Source organism: Motacilla alba, chromosome 4, assembly GCF_015832195.1.
Source record: "Motacilla alba alba isolate MOTALB_02 chromosome 4, Motacilla_alba_V1.0_pri, whole genome shotgun sequence".
In the NCBI taxonomy this organism is placed as follows: domain Eukaryota; kingdom Metazoa; phylum Chordata; class Aves; order Passeriformes; family Motacillidae; genus Motacilla; species Motacilla alba.
The window spans coordinates 10,734,426-10,757,454 of NC_052019.1; the positions used below are offsets into that span (position 1 = coordinate 10,734,426).

The following is a 23,029-nucleotide window of genomic DNA, read 5'->3' on the forward strand; positions in this document are numbered from 1 at the left end:
TCTCTGTCCCTCATGAAAGTTGACCCCATCACCCAATTAGCAGCTACACGGAAATGACATTGAGGAAGTTTATCTTCCTGAAATTTACACTTTTCCTTTCCTTATGCTTTTATTCACTTACCTGACTGTTTTAATACCTGTGGACATACTAATTAATTCCTTCTCTATCCAGTGTTTCTCTATTTAGTTCTGAACATTCATAGTCTGTCATGTATGCCCCCCATTGGCCACAGAAGAGTGGCATCTCTACCTCTTGCACTTCTGCTTGAGAACTCTGGCTTTCAGCCCCATTCGTGTGGCATAGTCAGTGACTATCGGAGAAAATAGTTAGGCATAGGTTTGGTGCCAAGTGGTTATATGCAGAGTGGAGGGAGTTAGCAGGCTGTGAATTGGTAGTGATGTTTCCAGATATACTGAGCAAAAAGCCCTGCATTTTTCTGTCCAGCCTCTGAACAAACCAAAGAAGGGTTGTTTTGCTCTAGAAGAAATTTTGCCACATTGCATTACTTAAATGCCCAGAAGAACACAATTAACAACACAGCACATCAGCGTGAGGCTTGTGCAGTCAACAGGCAGGAGCGGAGTGTGTGTCTCCTTACGTCCATCTGTGAAAATGGGTCTTGTTTCTTTACACGTAGATGTGTAATAGCTAATAATTTACCATAATTGATGATTGTAAGTTTTGTGTATTTAGGAAAGCAGGCATCTAGGAAGGCATGTAACCCTTGCTGTTGATGTGTCCATGATGAGCTGAGAGGCAGCGTCAGGGAGCCACACCCCTGCAGAGGGTAGCTGATGTTCAGACAGTGTCTAATCACAGAGGAGGGTAGCTGGATCACCGGCTGCCCTGGTTCAGGGCAAATTTGGGAGAGAATCGCCAAAGGGGCTCCTCTAGAAAAGCAGATTCAATTGGCCCCTTCCCCCAACCGGTTCAGGAGAAAACACCCCCTTAGAGAAAAGTGGAAAAAACTGTTTATTACACAATAAAACCTAAACAATATTAAACAATAAAACCCCTTGCTGCTCCAAAAGAGATGACAAACTCAGAAAAGTCCCCTCTCCAGGTTGCAGCTCAGCTCACTCAGTCTCTCATCAGTCCCTCTGGCGCTGCAAATGCCGCGGCCCAGGCCCGGCCTGGCGGCCACAGGTGCAGCTGCCGGTGCTCTGCTGGGTGTTCAGTGCAGAGCAGGTTAAACAGGGCCAAAGAAAAAGGAAAAAAAAACACAGTCCAGGGAACTTCTTTGCCTCAGCTAGCTAAAACTAACTAAAACAAAGGAGAGCTCTGTCCCGCTGTCTGTCCATCCGCAGGCAGCACAGTCCCAGAGCAGGAATGTGGAGCAGTGAGAGCAGTGTCTGAAAACAAACTGTGCTTCTTCTCTGCCCCCTTCACTCTCTGGAACAAGTCTTAAAGGTGCAAAACTCATTATTCAGCATAAACAGAACAAGACGACTGGGGATAAAAGCATCACATAGACAGCCTAGGACACTGGCTCTCAGTGCTGTGTTTTGGGGACTGGGGATAAAAGCATCACATAGTCAGCCTAGGACACCGGCTCTCAGTGCTGTGTTTTGGGGACTGGGGATAAAAGCATCACATAGTCAGCCTAGGACACCGGCTCTCAGTGCTGTGTTTTGGGGATAAAAGCATCACATAGTCAGCCTCGGACACCGGCTCTCAGTGCTGTGTTTTGGGGATTGGGGATAAAAGCATCGCATAGTCAGCCTAGGACACCGGCTCTCAGTGCTGTGTTTTGGGCCGTCCGGGCTCCGCTCTCCGGTTCTCCCGGCAGCCACGCGGTGTCGCCGGCGCCGGGGGTGCGGCTCAGCCCGGCGGCTCCGGGGCGGCTCCGCGCCTGCCTGCCTCTGCTGCCCGCGCCTCTTTACCTAGGGGCGGTGTTCCTCGGTGACCGAGTGTTATTTAGCGACAAAACAAACCCCACTAGCCCATTTTCTCTGTAGCCAAAAGGCCAAAAGATTGCTCTCCACGCTGGTGTCCAACATAGCAGCTTTTTCCAGGCAGGAGCAGAGATGACAGCTTTGTGGCAGATGCAGGCGTTCTGTTGCTCAACTATTATTTTACTCATTGATCTCTGCTGGCACTACCATTCACATAACAGGCAATTATAAGGTTTTTGTTTTGTTGGTTTTTTTCCTCTCTTAAACTGTAGTTGCCCTTCTCCAGTGGTGGGAGGTACTTGGTTCGCAATTCAATGTGAGCCTGTTGCTCCCTGTTTAAGTACATTAAGTGCTTTGAATTTTTTTTTTTTTTTTTCCATCATAACAGTGATTCACTGGCCTGCTCTTACTCCTTTAGCTTTTCATCCGTGCTCAGTACTGCATTATCTGTTCTCTGGATGAAATACTCCTTCAGTGCTCAAGCCCTACCTGGGCTGTCTTTCTCCTTTGCTGAGTGCTGAGTACTGACACAGTGCAACTCCCAGTGATCCCATTTCTTCTTGCCTTGTTCTCTTTTTATTTGGATAGCTGGAGAAACTTTTGCTATTTGTTTTAATATCATTTTCAGTGTTCAACTCAGCTTGACTTCTGGCAGTTTTCAGTTTATCTCAGCACATTTTGAGCTCTCTGCTGATCCATCTTTTGCTTTTTCTTTCTGCATGCTTATTACTAATAATCTCCTTAGGGTATTTATTAATCCAGTGGGGTCTGGATTCCCTTCCTGCATTCCTCTTTGGACACAGACTGCTAACAATTTTGACAGAAAGAAGTATTGTACATTCAATTCTTTGAGCTATCTGACTTGTATAACACTTTGCACCAGTTTTACATAATGTCCTACACTGGAATCAGGAATGTTTGATACACATGTATTTGTTCTTCTGTTGTTTAACTTTTAAACTTTCTTATTGGAGTCTTAATACTAAAATTAAGGCATATCAGTTGGCTCATAATGACCACACTCAGTTTCATCACTGTATTACATAATTTATTCATGGTAACACCACTTTGCCAGTTTTCTCCATCTTAAAACTTTCTTTCACTTGGATATATATACTCTGGCTGATTTACTTTATCCACTGCTGTATCTTCATTTTTGCTTTTTTCTAAGAGATGTTCCACAGAAAGAAAAGAAAAAAAAAGGTGTTGTTTCTTTTTTTTTTTTAAGTGGTAGGGTATCAACCCATCTTTTTAAGAAACAAAACCATAACCCAGAACTCATATAGCACATTCAGAAGTGATTATCTAAATTCCTTTAATCCCAAGTTCAAGTTATGATTTAGCACCAATCTGGAAGGCAGAGATTTCACAATCTCTCAAATCACAAGCTTTGCATCATGTAAGTGCATGAGGCTTCCATAATGTGAGCCCCACAACTCCCTCCACATTGTGCCCCTGGCATGCTGCTGTTTCTAGATATTGCTACACATGTTCATGTGCGTGAAATACGGAGAAAAGATGAGCACAGGTCAGTTATATCTCATCTCATTGATAGAATATTTGCTTTCATCTTATAATTGCTGTTTCTGGATGTTTTCTTGGATTCCCTGTTTTAGTAGGCTGTGAAAGATTTAGCTGTATATTATGTCTTTTACAGGATGTGAAAGATTTAGCAGTATATTATGTCTTTTACAGGATTTCCATATTCTAAGTCTGCTTCTCTACCTGGCTATGGAAAGAATGGCTTACATCAGGTAGGTACACATTTAAATATACTCTCCAGGGAATAAGGTCTCATAAATAGACAACTCAGTAACTAGTTGAAAATCTAGTTTATTACACAGTAATAACACTTCAAAGGTGTTTTGTCTGCCAGCCCTGTCTGACAGATTCATTCCCTAAGTGGGTTACAGTTTGTCTCTCTACAAGAGTGAGACTGACTGAGGCTTCTCCTTTTAATTGTGTTCATTGTGAGAACTGGGAATCTTGATTCTCCTCCCAAAACAAACGATCTAAAATGTACAGGCTGCACATATTAGTCATAGGATAGCTTGAATTAATGATAGAGACAGGCCTATAATTAGGCAAGTAATGATCTTAGAGCAAAGGTGGAACAGCCCACATCCATTGCATTCCTTGAACCATCTGTTCTGTTTTTTCTAGTATGCATGTGTGTCTGTGTGTGGTGTGTGTATTCACACACAGCCATTGTACTTTGAAGGCAGGGAGGGATCAATGAAGATTGAATGACAATCAGCAATCTTGAAAGAAAATTATCTGACAAAATTATGATCAGAACAGACGAGAAATTATTTTTTAATCCTTCTTTGCAACTTTTATTAATCTTTAACGAAAAGGAAGCTTTGACAATGTGGCCTCTCTGGCATCTAGCATTATGGATTCTCAGTTCATGGCTTATACTGTTAGGTGAAAAACCAGTATGGTTTATAGTAATGATCAATACATAGGTGCATGTGCACCTACCTTTTGAAGAATTGATTTGTGTCCAAATTGCATGGAGAGGACCTCGTTCAAATTCCTTTATTTCTCCAAAGGAAGATGTGAAATCTGCAAAAGCATATGAGGAGAATTAAACTTCCCCAGTGACAAGAGTCAAACTGAGAATCTTTTAGAAGGAACTAAAAGAAAGAAATTTTGAAGGAGTAGCTAAATGGATTTTTCAGTAGCTGCTGAAATGTCCATCCCTTTGAATTAATATTACAGGAGTAATTATGTCTGTGTAGCTTCAATACCTGGTTTCTTGGATTCTTCTCTGAAGAAAGGAATGATACTGAAATTTTGTCAAAAAATATTTAGAAATTTAAAAGGGTCCATATAAAACTAATCCCACCTATGAGTCAAGAGATTTTTCTGACTGTTCAGAATAGGTGTTGCCAGTAACATGAAGTGAGCAAGGCACTGACTTGTGCCCAGCCACTGCACTGGTGAGGCACCAAAGCCATCCCAAGGCTTCCCGAGGCCAGAGCACTCAGGATGCCTTGCAATGAGATGGGAGAGCAGCAGATGGCAGCATCTGTCCCATATACAGAATCCCAAACCTGTATGAGAGTTGAAAAGGTTGCTCATGGTCAAATCCTTGAGGCCAAAATTCCTTTCACAATGGATGACCTCTGTTTGGATTGTAGGTTCAGACCAGCTTTTGTGGTTTCTTATTTCCAATCGGCCATCCTAGTGCTGCATAAATAAAACCCCAAAAGCAAACAACAAGGAGCCTTGCAGGTTATTGTGGGCATAGCTGTGCACACCATTGATACTCTAGCAGGCAAAAATGATATTTGGAAAAAAAAATCATATAATAGTGCTTTTCTGATCTCCTGTACTGTTTTTCATCATAACATTTTTCAGCAAAGGAAGAAGACAGTGGTTCAAACAGAGCACATGTATGGTATATGTAGAGTTCTCCCTGGTCAGTGGCATCAGCAGTGTGAAGCAGAAGGAGAAAAGTTGCAGTGCAGCAGAAGTGATTTGTGGTGATGGCAATAAGACATCAGAATGTGACAGTTTCAGTGTTACCTTGCTTACTTGAGCAATTAGGTCAAATTTGAATGAGACTTATTTCTCTTTCTCTCACGCAAGGATCTGGGTTTGGGTTCCATGTGTTTCTTTTTTCTCTCAGCAATATTCAGAGTGGGGGTTTTGTGTATTTTGCTGCTACATTGCTTCTTTCTTTCTCTGTCAGCCTGAAACTATGGGCCAATATGAAACGGACCAGGATGCAAGCTGGGGGATGAAAGGTACATTTTTTTTGCAATATAATTTCCCCTTGTGTTTTCACCCTTTGAGGATTTTAATTAACATATTGCCATAAAGGTTACTATTCTGAGCTCTTCCTGTAGTTCACATAATAATGACTAGCCAGAGACACAGCTCAGTATCATGTTTATCACAAAGAATATTCTTTTTACTTATCCCAACTTAAAGGCCTGACAGAAGTCTTGCATCATAGGGTGGTGCAACCAGGCTGAGTCAACAGCAGGATCCTTGATATGTGGCAACAGCCTTGTGGTGTTAGTCTCATATCAAAGACAGGAGGAAATTTAAGATAATAAATCCTTCAAGTTTAGTTGGAAAAAGTCCATTGTGCTTCTTGGTTGTTCTACAATGTGGTTAAAAAGTGCAAAGTTCAAAATGCAGAATTTATTTGCAGTATTTTCTTTTTTTTTTTTTTTTCAGTTTTAAGTGGACTGTGCACTTAATATGGAACTTGGGTTGGAATTTTCAGAGCAGCTGAAAAGTTTTATTTCCAAGATGCTTTAACTCATTTTAAAAATCTTACTCTAATGCTTCACTTCATGACTCTGTGTTGATAAAAATTTTTGTCTCTATGTTTGAATAGGTTAAAGTACAGGTTTTGAAAAGTAGACTCAACCTCTGATTTAATTTCAGACCCTAAAGAGGTCTGTGAAAACCTTTTGGCTATCCTGGTGGCATTTAATCACCATTGTGAATAGATAACATTGTGTAGTTATATCATATATAGTCATACACTGACCTAACTAGAATTCCCTTGTGCTAACATAGATCCAGGAGTCACTGTTACCACATCCCCAAATCATCTTTTCTTCCATATTGTTATTCCCACTTCAGTCAGCCCAAGTGCAGGGTGTCGGCTTCTTGTAATATCGTATTATCTCAGTGGTTTTCATCTATGTTTCCAAACTGACATGCCTTTAATAATCCATATATTTTAACTGTTTTCAGTAAAGAACAATAAGGGCAGGAGTTTTGGATGACAGACTGACTTAACTCTGCACATAAGCCTCCTGTAAAAAGAGATATCCAATTTTGCCAGACACACTCACCGTGTAACCCAATGGCATCAGGAGATGGATTTTCTGTAACAAGCCTTTGATTTCCAGGACAATTGCTTTGGTAATAGACAGTGTTAGAGGCATTTAGGGCATGGGGGTCAAATTCTTACTATGCATGCAGTTATCCAACAGCTACTGAGAAGAGAGAACTGTAGTAGCGTAGCACATTTGTGATGTACCTAAATGTTCATTGTGGTGACACCAAAAGATGGCTAGAAATTCTAAACTGTGAACCTGTTCTCATTCTTTTGCAGAATACAAGGTAAGAAGGGCTTTTCCAGCACTGGAAGAACAATCAGATTCAGCACTTCCTAGCAAGGTTACATGGGTTCCTTTCTTTTATTTCATTTTGTTAATTTTTGTCCCAGTGAAATTTTTGTCAAATCAGGATGCAAGTATGTACCATTTTTTTAGTAAGTCCCTCATACCACCATTTCCATGCCTCAGAATTGGGTCCAGCTGGAGTTCATATGCTCTTGTCTTTTTAACAGATTTATCCCTATGAAACCCTTATTGTAACAAACCGAGTTCGTGTGAAATTGCCCAAGGATGTGGACAGGACCAGGCTGGAGGTAGGAATGATGTTTGCTCGAATGATGTTTTCTCCTGTTTGCTTACTATCCTGCATATGCCTGTGCCTTAGTAACAGGAACAAAGAGAGAAGAGAAGAATGACATTATGTATTGTATTTTTTTTTCTCAAAAAAGTCAGTATGTAGGCAATTTAACTAAAAAATTGACAAAAAAACTGACAAATGCCTGATCAAATGGTGTTTTACAAAGATACTGATGAAACCCATCAGTTTTGGATGATTTTACAAGGTATTGGAAGTTCAGATGGGCAATGGGAAAACATGAAGTTTGTTTTGGTTTGAATTCATATAAAAAACATCCTCATAGAATAACCTAAATATTACAAAAAGGCTCAATTTATCCTGAAACCACATGGACCTCTGTTTGGTCTGTTGTCTTATTCAGCCTCTCCTTTGGCTGTGTAATCTGTGGTCACTCTACTACAGCTTTGCTGTACCATCCACATCTTGCTTAAGATAAAGAAGTGCAGATATAATTTATCATAAGAGAAAGCTGAGTTTCCAAAGATCAAATCCTGAAATTGATGTTCAAGCAAAATTCCCAAGGTTGATTTTTACTTTTAAAACAAGAAAAGAAGAAAAACTTAGAAGGAGCAGAAATTTCCTCATTAAAGATCAGTTTTTAAAAATAATTAATTTACCAAATCTGCATACATGTACTATGTTTTGAAATTGGTGTTATGCTCTTGAATACTTGAATGTGCTTGTCACTTGATTTCCCAACAAGTAGTGTTGATTTGATTGCAAGGAAAAGAGAGCCTCAGTTATGTGCTGTTTTAAGTCTGGTTTATAGCAAGGCATGATAGCAATACCAAAAAGCATGATGAGTCTGGAAAAAGCAGCAGGGAGTTGGAGGGATGCTCCTCTGGACATACCCTGTAAAGGATTCTTTCATATATATCTGTACACACACGTGTGTATGTGTGTGTTAAAGAATAGAGTCTCTGTTTAAACACAGCAGACTGGTCTGAATAGCAAATGCAGCTCTAAATTGCTTTGTTAATACAACACAGAGTTTGCTTTGGATGGATGATGCCTGCCTTGGCTGCCATTATCTGTAACTCATACACCATCCTCAGCTGGGATTGCTGTTTGTTTAACTTTGGAGCTGTTCAGTCTGTCTCATACCAGGTGCAGCACAGAGCCTGTTGGCTCAAGGAGCCCAACCACTTCAAAGATCTCACAGAGGTTTGCAAAAAAGAACAATAAACAAGATCTGCTTCAAACCTGCACCAGAAAAGCAGTGAGGGGACCAGGCCAGTCCTGCTGATTGCTGCACTATGCTAAACATAGTGTCTGCAGGAAGGACTCCTTTGTAGACTGTCTTTAGGGATTGGTAGTTTTTTAAACAATTAAATTAGCAGAGTTTTAATAGCACTCTAACTACTGTAAGAGCAGAGGCAGTTGCTCATCTACGCATTCAAACCATACGCAGAGTTGAGTGACAGGCACAAACCATTGCCTTCCCTGTCAGCCTCTTCCCCTCCTTCCTGACCCTTTCTTTTGTGTTACAGAATTCCTGCAAATAAGTAGTTTTGCATAGAAAAGCAGCTTATCATTTTTTCCCTTTTGTGGCAGAAGTAGAAGATAGTAACTTAGTTATTGACTTGTACACCCAGCAGATTTCAGGTTTGGGCAGGACACAGAACTCAGGGAGCCCAGGACTATGTGGGTTTTTAGGTTTGCACAGAAGCAGACCAGGCTGAGAAATGTGGATATAGGCTACTGTCTGTTAGTGGAGAGCCCACTTCATATACCTTGGTATCTTCAAGCTTTTGAGGACAGCACTGAAAATACTGAAAGCATGTACTAAGGTTATATTTCACCCTTTCTTGAGGTCCATTTAACACTTGCTAGATTGTATGATTCAATGCTTGGGATCTCTAAGAGGCAAGTGCTGTTTCCAATCTGAATTGGTTTCCAGCTGATAGGTTTCCTGCACATCCAGTGTCACTTGTGAAGGGGCTGGATTTCACCTACAGAAATGGTAGCAGTGCTAAGTCCATGTATTATCCAAGCTGTAGAGTGATATATTAGGAAAATCTCCTAAGAAAAAAATCCATGTTCTATTCTAATACACCAGTTTTATTCTGATTATTTGTGTGGGCTGAAGCCTCACCTGGCTGTTGCTGCTGCAAAGCAGAGCAAGTTCCTGGGTGTGATGGCTGTGGCCAAGGGTAAAGTTGGTGTCTGTGAAAGGAGACCTAGAACTTCTGTGCTTCATATCAGCTCTCAAACAGTCTTACTGTGTCTGCTGTCAACAGAATATCTCTCTCACAAGTGATGTTTCTGATTTCCTGATCCACTTAGGAGCAATAAGTTCGACTAAGTTTGCATGAGGTAGATTTATTTAAGAGCCATCTCACAATTTGACTTGAAGCAGCCTCCTCTTTGTGAAACAGTTTGTTGTGAACTTTGAATGATCCATCATAGATGTCATGGAAGGGGCACTATTGTTTGTCTATGATTCACTCTTCCAAGCAAAGTCTCCTACATTGAGTGTTCCTATCAGGAGAAGAGAACTCAAGTCAGTGATATTAGCTCCTGGGGTCAAATTAAGGGAGGCTACAACGAAACCTTGGCTAATGTTCAAGGACCACAGGAGGGTGGGGGTTTAATGGGTGGTAGTGTTTTCCTAACTTCACTCCCATTATGAGTATTTTCTAGATTACACTGTTGTGCAAGAAATTTATTTTAAGGATTATAAAAAGTATTTTCCTGTAAAAATGCATATTTTTCTAAGCCCAAGAGGTATCTAGAGATTAGGATGGCTCAACTGGTAATAAATGCATTCAAATAATAGTCATTCTTTCCTCAAAAGTACGTGTAACTAAGCATAGAAACACTCAGCATGTTTTTGTTTGCTTGTCTTAACTCAGCAGTGAGACAGAAGTACCCAGTTCCTTGTGCTCTTCCAAGGAGATGTTTATGCCAACAGTGAACTAAATACATGCAGCGCCAAGAAGTGGTTATAATGAGCAGCCTGCTGATTTTTTAAATACCTTACTGACACTTTGGTTTTTGAATAAATAGCCTGGATCTCACTTTTGTATAAGCTGATTAGAAATGCAAGGAGTTTACAGTAGATAAGGCTTTGGCCGAGGAATTTTTTTAGGAGTTTCTCTCTACCACAGTACTGTTTATTGTAATGTTAGATGAACAGAGCAGCATTCCCGTGAGCTATTCTAACAGGAAATGGTGAAGAACAAGTTCATTCACATAACGTTATGTGAACAACCAAGCAGTAACATGGGTGGATTATATAACCTGGGTGGAGGAGAGGAATTGCACCCTCGCCATGTCTGCAGATGACATGAACATGAGGGAACTGCAGCTGATGCTTAGGTGAGCAGAGCCTCTGTTCAGAGGGACCTGGCCAGGCTGCAGAATGACTGACAGACACTTCATGGAATGCAGTGAAGATAAATCCACATTGTAGCACTTGTGACCAAGTAATGCTATTCATCAGGACAAGATGGGGGGAACAGCTCTGGGGAAAAGAACCTGATGATGCTGATGGGAAACCAGCTGAAAATGAAACAGCAACTCACCTTTGTAGGAAAGAGGTTACAGGGCAGATTAAACCCTTCCCAGAGGGTGGCCCTGGAGAGCCAAGAGGCAACAGTCACAAGCTGCAGGAAAGGAAATTACAATTGGATGTAAGGGGAATGTTCCTCACTGGAAGAGCAGTGCAGTGAACAGGTTGCCCAAGAGACTGTGGAATCTTTACCCCTGAAGGCATGCAGAACACAGCTGGAAAAGGCCTTGAGGAACATGGTCTGTTTTGTCTTTATAGTCTTCATGGTCTTTAAAGTTGACCCTGCTTTGAAGACCTCTGTAAGTCTCTAAGTTGCCTAGATTGGTATATTCTGTGAAGATATAGTATAATTAGAAAACTGGATTATTTTGTGAGTTTGCTGCAATAGCATTTGAAAAAATATAGACAGTTTGGTCTATCTTGGAACTTTTTATCCTTTTTTTTTTTTTAATGCAACAGTTATAAGTGTTCTACACCAAACTTCCCCATTTTGGACAACTTGAAGTCCTGAGTTTTCAGGACTAAAACATTACCTTTGGATAGTACACATTGGCACTCCTTACCTGATGCTTCTCAAGGAAAGTTGGGCTTACAGACACTTTCAAATATTTTGCAACCTCTTTTAAGTACTCGAATGCCTTTATCATTTGAGCCTTGTGCTCCTAAAAGCATCCATTTGATACTTTTATCTTAGATTGGATCTTGTTTGCCTGTTCTTCAGTCACAACAATGTGGTTCAGTGCACACATTGCACATTCATATTGGTAGTTCATGCCCAAATGCGTGGATTTATATATTTTTTTCCTTCTGCAGTTGCTTTTATCACAGAGTATAAGATTACTTTTGTGGTCACAGGCTGGTAGTTTTGAAAGCCAGTATAGTGAGGATCTTCCATTTGGAAACCATGTTTTAGTATTTTCATATGACTTCCTTATCTTAATGTGTCTTAGGTTTTTTTTTAGCTGTTTCTTTTGAATGTCAAGGCTTAAAAGCATTATCCATTCATGCCTGTCAAATGCAGTAGAAAGTAAATTATTCCACTTTTTGTTTGAGCCTGTTCATTCTTTGTTTAACTGAGACAATTGCTAAGGAAAAAGTACTCTGGAATGTCAGGTAGCAAACTTCTATTTGCCACCTTGTTCTCCTGTAAACAGAAATGAAGAGATTTAAACATGGGTGTGGTCTTATTTGAACAGAGCACTCACTTTAAGTCAAACATGCTTTTCCTCCTGGAACTGCTTGTCTGGATTTGCTTTAGGGATAACATTTTTTCCACTGGTTTTCATTCAACAATCGCCCTGGGTTCCAGCCATTTGGGCTTCAACCATTTTAGGACTTGTTTCCAGTAACTGAGCCTGAATTTTTAAGACCCCAAGCTCCTGGATGTCATTCATACAAGTAGCATTGTGTGTCCCACCTCCTCTGGAGCTCAGATGGGGAAAACGAGAGCAAGACTGAAATGCTGTGTGTTTTACAGTTTGCAGTTTGGGGCTGGGTTTGAGGTTACAGACTGACTTCACAATAAAGCTCATAACCTGGGGTGAAAAAGTGTGGGTCACTGACTTCAGTAGAACTATTTCACACTGTTAAACTTGAAAAATACACGTGTGGTGTTTCTCATTCTAGGCATGTGCTTGTGTTGTGATCAGTGATGCATGTTTACATCAGATTTCAAAGCCTTTTACAAAATGAGCCATTATAGAATGAAAATACGCATTAGAATTGATGGGATATGATGTGAAAAGTGATTTCTGTGTGAGTGGAAACACTGTAGGAGTGAACAGAGGTTAGATGTGGAACATTTATATTACAGGTGCACTGAAGTCCAAACTAAGGGAAGCTGGAAAATCTGTTTTAAGAATAAGGTATTTTGTGCCTAAAACAAATGAAATTTTTGAAACTCATTGTCTTCTTTGTATTTTCATAATTTATTATGGATTCCAAGTTTGGGGTTTTTTAATGAATTATTTTCTTAATTACACAGACATTTTTAGCAGCCATCAGCTGGAGGCAATGACTTATGTCAATGTCAGTAATGAAGAAGGTCATTTGAATGATAAGATGGTAGCATAGGTTATCATCAGAGATATTCTGTGTGAACACTATTTAGATAAAATGCTCATGTACCTGAGAGAAATACATTGTCCCAGCTTTTTGTACCTTTATGGATGACTCAGCTGGGCAAAATACTGGCTGTACAGTGCTCCTACAGAAGATTTTCTTCATCTTCTTCATAGAAGATGTGCCTTGTGATGTTTCCCAGGAGGTTAGATTGGCAGTGGTAGTGCTGAGTGGAATGCAGCTTCTCTGGGAGACTTCATGGTACCCTGAAATAGTGAATGAGATAAAGCCCCAGATCCAGGAGGACCTTGTAGAGGTGCTTGGGGTGATAGGGGCATGAGGAAGGCTCTCAGACTCTTTTCCTCACTGCTTCATTACACTGCTGTACCTGGGAACCCCTCTGGGCACCCATATTGCTTCTTAGAGGGGGATCTACAGCTTCTGCAAGGCTTGGCTGCACAAGGGCTCCAACTATTTGTGTTACCCCTAATTGCCCTTATCTGGGGTAACTGCAGGTGCCTGCTGCCTTATCCTCTGATCAGCAGAGCTGTCCTAGTGATCTTTTGATACCTTTTGAAGTTCATTAGGTGGCAATTCATGCCATTTCTTAACTTTCCCTCCCCAATCACATAATTACTTAATAGTTTCAAATATTTATTGAGCATGAAGCTTAATTAGGCTGTAGATGAGCATAACATTCAATATTCCCTTGGGAATGTGCACATGGCTAATTACAGCTTTGTAATTAGCCATGCAGCAGGCTTAGAAGAAACCTCTGAAAAGCCTGCTGAGCCCCAGCAGTGCAGCAGAAAGAGAGGTGAAGAGTGCAAACCTTGTGAAAGCAAAATGAGGATTCAAAAGTCAATAGAAAAAATTTCCAGCAAATTTTGATTGGCCATGTGAGAGTTTTATTTGGGCTAACCTTGAGAGGCATGAGAAAAGGGAGTTGGAAGGGCAGTGAAGAAGAGAAAAACTGGAGAGGGGAAGAAGCTATTATTTTCTAAGTGTTGAAATACTTCTACAATCCTGAATCTTACTATAGGAAAAGATTGTATCTCAGCAGCAAAGCTTGTGCACCAACTTGAAGAACTAAGGCTTGGTTATTTACATGAATGCTCACTTACCTGTGAATAAACCTTTATCCATAAATCTCTGTTTATTTTGAGTATTTCTCATACTGAAATCTGTGGAGAAGATCCTGTAGCTTTTATTTCTGGATTATGTGAATCATAAGTTGGAAGGATTTCCGATAAAAATGAATTGAAGTAGACAGCTACTTAAAATTTCACTCTATCAAACAGAGTGCACAGTAGGGCCTCAGAGAGACTGGCTGAAAGAGTCACCACAGATTCAAGCAAAGGCAGTGTAGTGCTCAGCTGTCATTTCCCATGAGAACAGCAAAACAAAGAGCAAAAGAGAAACAAACCTGAGGTTTTAAATTCCTCTAGGAGTTAGGACCTTGATTTTTCTAGTCTTCAACTCATCACCTGCTGCCATCCACTGAGTTCTTTCATTGGTTCAATATTGACTCATGAGGAAGTAGGATATCCTCTGAGCTTCCTATATCAGCAGGTGTATACACGATGACTCCCATCCAATTACTGACACAGAGCAGGGATGCTTGTGAAGCACCCCCTGGTCACCATGTCCTGCAGGATGGCTGCCAGTGAACTGCAATTTTATCTTCCTGTGATTTATTCATACTAATGCCACAATCCTAAGTGTTGGTTTTGGCTGGGGTAATTTTCTTCACAGTGGCAGGTGTGGGGCTGTGTTGTAGATTTGTGATGAATACAGGGTTGATAAGGCAGAGATGTTTTTGTTATTGCTGAGCAGATCTTACACAGAGCCAAGGCCTTCTCTGCTTTTCACTCTCCACTCTGGCAGGGAAATGGGAGGTGAATGGGAGGCTGGGAGGACACAGCCAGGACAGGTGACCCAAACTGACCCAAGGAATAATTCAGATCATGTGACATCATGCTCATTATATAAGGGGGGGGGTGTGGAAGGAAGGGGGAACATTTGGAGTTTTTGTCTTCCTAAGTAACTGCTATGCATGATGGGCCCTGCTCTCTTGGAGATGGCTGAGCACCTGCCTGCCCATGGGAAGCAGTGAATTAATTCCTTGCTTTGCTTTGCTTGTGTGTGTGGCTTTTTCTTTCCCTATTAAACTGTCTTTATCTCAACATGAGTTTTCTAGCTTTCACCCTTCCAATTCTTTCCTTGATCCCACTAGTGGGGGAGTGAGTGAATGGCTGTGTGGGTTGCCAGCTGCAGTGAAACCATGACACTATGTATTGGTTTTGAGTATCTCTGAATTTCATTGAGAGATAAATTATTCCTGGGGAAAAGAAATCTCATTGAATTAAGTAAAGATTATAACTCTATTTAGAATTATTACTGGCTTTTTCGCAGACCACAGAAATAGAGACAAGCCTCATTAATTTATAGCAAAAAGCACCACTTCTTTCTGAGATAACACTGTGGAGCAAGTATTTGAATGTGCAATTAATTACTTTTGTTCTGAGAGAGTAAAAATGAGGTCATGTCTGTACTGCTCATTTTCATGATTGTGTTTCATCGAGGATGAGGATTTTCTGTTCTAGTGGTTGCAATGCAGAGGAGAGTTTTAGCTCAGCCCTTGCTTAGTTCTGTATATCCTAATAAAGCCTCAGATTAATACAATTTTATCAAAACAGCAGAATGCCACAGTCCTTTCTACTGTAGCAATATCACATTTATCACAAATGCTGATATTCTGATGCTGTGAGGTCCAGTATAGCAGGCATCATAGTGAAGAATCAGCTTTAAATTGCTTACCTTATCTTTTAGCAAAGTTTTCAGGTAGCATCATGTTAACATCATTATGTAGCTTCCCAAATGACCTCACTGACATGCAGTGAGTTCAGAGTGTGGGCAGAACAGGACCTTGGTAAGTCCTCTACTCTCCTCAGTGTCTGCAATGTGCCCAGCCTTGCTGTTGATACAGAGCAGAGAAGGAGATGGAGTTAAGCTGCCTGAATATGGCCAAACTGTCACAAAGGGAATTAGGAATCACTTACCAGCACACTGTAAAACACCCAGACTTCCCATGTAAACAAGGCCAACTCTAGTAAAAAAAAAATAAATAAAAAGGAATGAATGTTGCTTTTACTAGTAAGTTTGGCCATTCCTTTAATAGCCCAGTGATGCATTATTAACATAGCTGGATATTTTAAGCTGATCCATTACTGAAAAAAGAAAAAGGAAATTATGTTCTTGGCCTTGTAAAGCATAGATTCACCCATATTCTCTCATACCTCAAGATGAATATCTTTCATATTCCCTGCTCATAGTTTTCAATTTCCCTTCTTTTGTTTCACTAATGAGAGAAGGTAACGCTTCAGTTAAGGCAAATTAATATTCCAATAGCTGAGAAGAAAGATGAATCAGTCCATGATTCCTGGTGCATTTTTTCTGCCTTTAGGTTTGGGAAGAGCTCTAGGTTTTAAAGCTTTGAGGAAAGCTGTTAGGATAATCCCAACAATAGTGGAGGCAAAACTTAGCATCACATATACATAGAAAAGTGTAACCATAAACTTCTGACACTGGTGCATTCCTCTGGTGTTTAGACCTTTCAAATACTTGTAGATATTACCATATTTTACCTTAGTCATCATTTGGCTGAGCTCAGACACACTTAGGCCTTTTAGTGTTTCCTCATAAATTAAACTGCAACCCATGATTACTTTCATTGCTTTTATCTGAAGCTTTGCCAGTTTGATGACATCTTTCTGGGACCAAGGTTTTATTCCAAATTTGAAGAGAGAACTTAAGTCATTGCTGCTTCTAGAGTCAGTCCCAAATCTAGAGCCCATGGTGCTTAAGAAGAGTGTGGTGAAAGCTTCTAAGATGCAGGGACAGCAGCAGGAAATACGTTACACTGTGGACAGACTGGCGTTCTCAGAGAGAGTTCAGACCAAAGGGAAAATGTTCCCTTCTACCAGAACTATTTTTGCATGTGGATAAAGCATTGATGGAGTAAGAAACTGCTGATGTGGAAGTCAACTTGTTAGTCCTTGAGATGAGGGCATGTGTGGAAGAAAATTAAAAACAAAGAAGCTCTCTAATTGAATGGATGTGGAAATAAGTGAGCTTATGCTTTCCCCATCTCAGTCACTTTGTCCCTGGGCTGGAAGCTGTTAACTGCTTTTGGACCAGGCAGCACCAAATGAGACCTTCTGTGAGGAGGGAAAAATGGTGCTGTTATAAAACAAAACTCAGGTATAAGAAATGGAATATGAGTGTGTGCAAAGAATGAAGGTGGTGTCATCTGGGCACAGGCAGAGGAGCACAGTGCACAGCTAATTAATTCTGGCTTGGGTAGCTGCGTGTGGATGGAAAGCTCACTAAGCCTGAGGGCAAAGCAAAAGGATAAATGGCAAAGTACAACATTGGAGAGGGAAGGGGGAATTGCACAGCTTGTGCTGAGATGGGTGGCAGCTTCATTAGGAGGGGAAGATGTAGCAAATGTTTGGCACTCTGGAGGAAAGGGGTGATTATTCTGTGATTCTGTGATTCTGTGTGATTTAGGGCTTCTTGAGTTTTCCTACACTGACCTTCAGTACTGGAACAGATCTAATAAGATCACAGCAGTTTCTCATAATATATGGTGTAAATTACCTCAGAAAAAGAAAAATGGTGAAAACACAGTCTTTTTAAAGTTTTATGTAATTTTCTATGGTTTTGGAAGATTGGCAAGGTAGCTTTACCTGCAAGGGTATATAGGCTTTCTCATTTTCTGAGAAAGAACTACAGTTTGCCACTGCTTTCTCCTCAGTGAGGAGATGTCTCAAGTCTTATCCACAACCTAGAAAGTAAAATAAAATAAAATATTGCACACTTTGCTCATCCAGACTTCTTTTTCATCCTACAGCTTACAGACATGTTCCTTGCTGTGGGAAGTTGCTAAAGTTAAACTTACTTGCATTTGTCCACTGGATTACCAGGAAAATATTTTTAAAAAAGAACAATGCAGAGAGAAGTTAGTATTTCTTTCTGAGCCAATGGAATTAAATTCTGTCAGTGAGAGATTGTTTCTAGAATACATTGTCAGATGTTGTTCATTTTCATGTGAAAAATGATCTCCTTTGCTAAATATGCATGGTGTGTTTGTTCCGTGCTATGAGCAGTGCTTATGGTGGGTTGCTGTCATTTGTCAAATGAAAAGTGAAGGCTTGGTTCCAAGATCTTAGTCACTGTTGTTCTGAATATGTGGAATCTCAAGGGAAAAAAACAAGTCCTGTTTAAAAAAATCAAGTCTGTCCTTTCTTAAGGAACAAGAACCCATGATAACCATTCAAAGTAATTATATATAATGACTTCTTACAAACAATTTCTTTCGTTTTCTTGACTAAATTACATTACAAAGATGAAGTATTTGTTAATAAATGGAAAGTGAAATTTTACTTTCAAATTCATTCACATATTTACCTTTTCTACCTTTTCAGTGTGGATGCTAATAATTGCTAGGGAATTGTTATCCTACCGCCTTCCAATTCTTTATGTTGGATTTCTTCCCTTTTTTTGCATCTCTTTTAAATTTTTTTTAATATTAAAGCATGAAAACATCAAATAGAAGTGTATTTCTTGACATTTAAAAACCCCCTACTTTATTCAGCCTGAACTTTTCACTGGAGTCTCTCCCCATGGATAAGCACATGTTGGATTTCAGAATTTAGCAGTATGCTCTCTCCTTTGTAACAAGGTTGCTATTAGTGGACCAGTGTGGTGTCCAGTGCTCTCATTAAAGATCAAGGCAAAACAAATCCAACTCTGAAATTACATTGTTATCAATCTCTTTAAAGTCCTGGAATAACTTGAATTTGTCTCAGTGTGCTCTGTCATCAAGCACCCTGGATAAACATACTTTTTCTCAAAAACCATAGCTTCTGTCCAGTTAGAACTATACTGAAAAGATTACTTTTTTTAAAAGTCACTACTGCCATCAATAATTTCATTTCCCAGCTACTCTGAGCTCATTTGGTTTCGATGCAATCTTTTCCAGAAACAATTTTGGAATTTAAATGCGAACCCTAATGCATTATTTTGTGGTGTGTTTTAAAACTTAGGGCAGAAATATTCCTGTGCACAGACAAGCTTAATGATATCTTTTGTATTTTCATTTTCAAGAGGCATTTGTCCCCTGAAGAGTTCCAGGAAGTCTTCAAAATGAGTATTGAGGAATTTGATCGTCTGGCACTTTGGAAGCGGAATGACCTGAAGAAAAAGGCCCTGCTTTTCTAAACCCTCCTGGATAAAATATGTGCTTAATCAAAACAAAAATAGTCTTGCCAGAACTATCACATGCACTTGCTGTTGAACCATTGTCCAGCTTCATTGTGTTAGTATGTGTCGGGGAAACAAGACAGATTAGATGGTAATGTGTTGGGATACAGAGAATTTGCTAATCTTGCATTTCCAGCTGGTTTTGTCAGTAACTCCTGGTCCTACCCAGTTTACAATGTGCAAAAAAATCTAGCTTTAAATTTATTGTTGCTTGCATTTGTTGCTTGATGCAAATGGAAATTCTGAAAGGAAGAGAAAAAAGTGTAGCTGTACACAGGAAATGCATCCAACATTTTGTTCCATTCAGTTTTATAATGCAATTTTTACAAAACCAAGTAAGTAATTATTAAAGAAATTTTCCAGCGGGGGATCAGATGCTATTAAAAATATGGTAAAAGCCAAAGAAAAGCATATCCGCAAGCAATTATTGCAATTGTTTATCGTGGTACTTTTTAAGAATGAAAGCAGAAATATGGAAGCACCTTAATTCTACTTCTTATATTTAAACACAGTGTACTCTTTAAAAAATCGTATTTGTCTAGAAGGTAACTAGCTATCTTTAATTACAACACCAGAGTTTTTATTTTATTAAGAATATATTGTGACATAAAACAGTTATAATTACTAAAATGTATACAGACTTACTAAGATTTAGTTCCATTCATCAGGAAAACTGAAGCCTTATACAAAACTGGTTGAAGAGTGTATTGTGCCAGTTGACTGTGTTTTCCTATTAGCTTGGGGTGTTTGAAGAATGGTTTTTTTTACATTTCATGCTGATAAAATACCATGTAATCTTAATTACTATGTAGATAGAGATATCTATCTATAAAAGAATTATTTTCATTAATATATGTCCTAAGTGAAGGCATTCTTACTTTCTCAACTTTCCAGCTTGACACAGTAAGCCATGAGACCCATGATGGCATTTGGTAGATGTGGAAATGGAACAGTTCAGCATAAAATGTAACAAAAAAAAAGCTTGATGTGCTCTATCAATAATACAGACAATTAGAATCAAATCCATAAAACCCTCATGCATTACTATTTGCATGTTTCTGTACAAGTCAATTTGAAAAAAAAACCAAACTATGTGATACTGGTGCAGTACCTTGAAACTATCTTAAATAACAAGCAAAGCTAACAAAATCTAAGCATTTGATATAAGTGTTAGACCTTAATTTCTCTTCCAGCTGAAAGACTCTATTAAATTTAATAGTTTCATTTGGTCAGAGGTATGGTTGCTGACAAAGAATGTTTTAAAGTGAGTTGCTAGTTTTTTGTGATACTAAATGAGCATTACAAAAAGTACATTTTTCAGCCATGTGTCAGTATTCTGCATTTTTACTGCCTTGGATGTTTGTACTCACCTCCTAGTTCACTATGTCTTTTCTCATTTCCTTAAGGTAACTGGTTAATATATGCACTACAACACACTATTTCAACTGACCCAGCATTGGAAAAATCATAGCATTGAACATGCCTTCTTCCAACTAACTTTCAGAGTCCATGCTGTTGGAAATAAATATTTTCTCATTACCTAAATGTTTTGTCTGATGATACAAATGTTTAAAAAAAATCATTAAAACAAAGACATAACTGAATGACTTTGCTAATGTGTGTATAGTTTTTTTTAGATCATATTGCTGCTCTGGATAGGGTCTTCCTGTTATATTAATAAAAATAATATCTAATTTGCATTAAATTTGCTCACTGAGGAGAGTGTTGAGGGTAGCTCTGAATGTCAAGTTACTGTAAAGTTGGTCTTGATTTAAACAATCAAGCAGCTGCCACATCTCAGCAAGCAGAAGTTGCTTCACTGGTGTTGTACAGAAGCACCAGCCTGTGTAGGGAACCATTAGCCAGTTTAAAATGAGAGCTCCCAATCACATGTAGACCACATTCATGATGCTCTCCAACCTCAGAGTAGCTTATTGCATTATTTTGTGAAAACTGGCAGCCCATTGAAATGGGCCAATCTGAAATGTGACCAGCAGGGTCCATTTCAACTATGAAAAACTAAATCCAGGAGAATAATTGGTTGGAGAACTATTATGAGGAAGTTTGACATTGGTGATGACCACTCTTCTCGTCCACACATTCCTGGGACATCATACTGATTACAGGCAGCTCCTCAGTGATTAAGAAAATCTCAGGTTGATCAAAGAAATCCACGTATCAGTGCAGATCAGGTTTACTATGGATTTTCATAAATAATTTGAAAATTTCTTAACCACAGCAGCTTTTGTACTGGTGTAGGATTCAACCTATGCTGTAAGGAAAAAGGGCATTACTGAGCATCACGGGCAATCAACAGCTCTGTGCTGCTCTACAGTTTTATTCACCAGCAGATGTGTGCCTGATGACAGGTGAGGATGGTGAGCTCATGTGAGCTGTTTGACCCATTTACACTGTTTTGAGACAGTTCATCTCTTATAATGTCAAGCATTAAAAGTGTCTCTTGAAGGTCCAGACAAGGACCTGAGCTAAATCAGGTACAACTCTTGTTTTACATACCCCCATCTAGAGTTTTTAGCTCACGAGCATCAGCTCTTACCACAATGCCCAACTCTATTAGGAGTTGTACCCCTTCCTTTTTCTATATTTGCAGACAAATTCCTTTGTCATTCTGTGCTTCCTTTTATGGTCAGTGAAGAGAAAAAAAAAGCTTCATTCATATCCTAATGTTTAAAATGCAAGATGAATTGCCCCTATCATGTCCCTTCCCATATAAAGAAAAGCAATGCCTCTGCAGAAGTACACATTGCAGGCTACCTGATCTTGGATGAAATTAATTCTATGCCTACAGTCTATTGAGGGAAATAACCCATTTTTTACCAATTGGTAGAATACCAGTTGAAAAACCACTTGCAGTTCCTAGACTATGTTACCAAATCACTCTCAAGCAATCAGGAAAGTACTTTGAGTTGCACAGATCTCCCAAAACTCCCTAACACAGTAATTTTTTGTGCTCATTATACTATTCACTAAACAGGCACACATTCAATGCCAAACACGCAAAAATGTTTTAGAAGACAGTCAGTTTATCAACTTACGTTCCTACTACCAGCCAAAACCAAAAAGGAATTTTGGCTTCCATACACAAAACCTTTGCTGACTTTAGATGAACAAGTACTCTTGTGTGTCCTTATTTCATTTCCATGGAAGTTTGAAATGGTCTGTAGATGTCTGTTCCGTGCAAAGGTGGCACAGCTTGGGAAGCTGTTCATTTTTTCACATGATACATGCCAGTGTATCACCCTATATTTAAAGCATCTACTGTCATTTGGTGCAGTGACCTATTCAGTTATGCTCTCCAGCCTAACTAAATTCACATTTACAGTATGATATTGTGTGCTGGATTTGGCACCAGCTAAATGTACCAGTGTAAAAGGACCATAAAGTGAGTAGCATTGTAATTTACTTCACTGCTAAGTTGTCTGTACGTCACCTAAACTCCATAAACCATGGTATACCAGCAAATACAAGATTCCCGTTTCTAAAATCTATCATGTTTTCCCCATTTAAAAATTGCAAATTGGATTTTCAGGCATGTTGTTTTCTCTCAGGAACTTTGAGTGTCTAATTAAATGTGGATAGACTGACATATGGGTAGTAAATATTCAGATTTATTTTAATAGGGTTCCATATGCTAATCTAGTGTAGTATTATGAAATGGAAAAGGCATTCAGAGTAATGAGATAAGACTTTGCCAGAATGTTCCATCTGATAGTGTGGTCTGGTGTTGGCAGTAAAAAACTGAGTCTCAATAAATCATAGGCT

General features: G+C 39.4%; 1 protein-coding gene across 17 annotated transcripts in view; it reads left to right on the plus strand.

Moving 5' to 3' along the window:
• ABLIM2 (actin binding LIM protein family member 2) overlaps positions 1-20,850 on the plus strand; it is a 129,743-nt gene extending 108,893 nt beyond the window's left edge. For 13 of the 17 annotated variants that reach the window (XM_038134510.1, XM_038134511.1, XM_038134513.1 and 10 more), the window contains 5 exons: positions 3,592-3,650; positions 5,597-5,651; positions 6,983-7,047; positions 7,220-7,300; positions 19,091-20,850. In XM_038134510.1, the coding sequence (XP_037990438.1) occupies positions 3,592-3,650; positions 5,597-5,651; positions 6,983-7,047; positions 7,220-7,300; positions 19,091-19,204 (374 nt within the window). In that variant the 3' untranslated portion in view covers positions 19,205-20,850. The remainder of the gene's footprint in view (positions 1-3,591; positions 3,651-5,596; positions 5,652-6,982; positions 7,048-7,219; positions 7,301-19,090) is intronic. The other 4 variants (XM_038134514.1, XM_038134524.1, XM_038134525.1 and 1 more) reach the window with 1 other exon arrangement.
• The last annotated feature ends 2,179 nt before the right edge of the window (positions 20,851-23,029 follow it).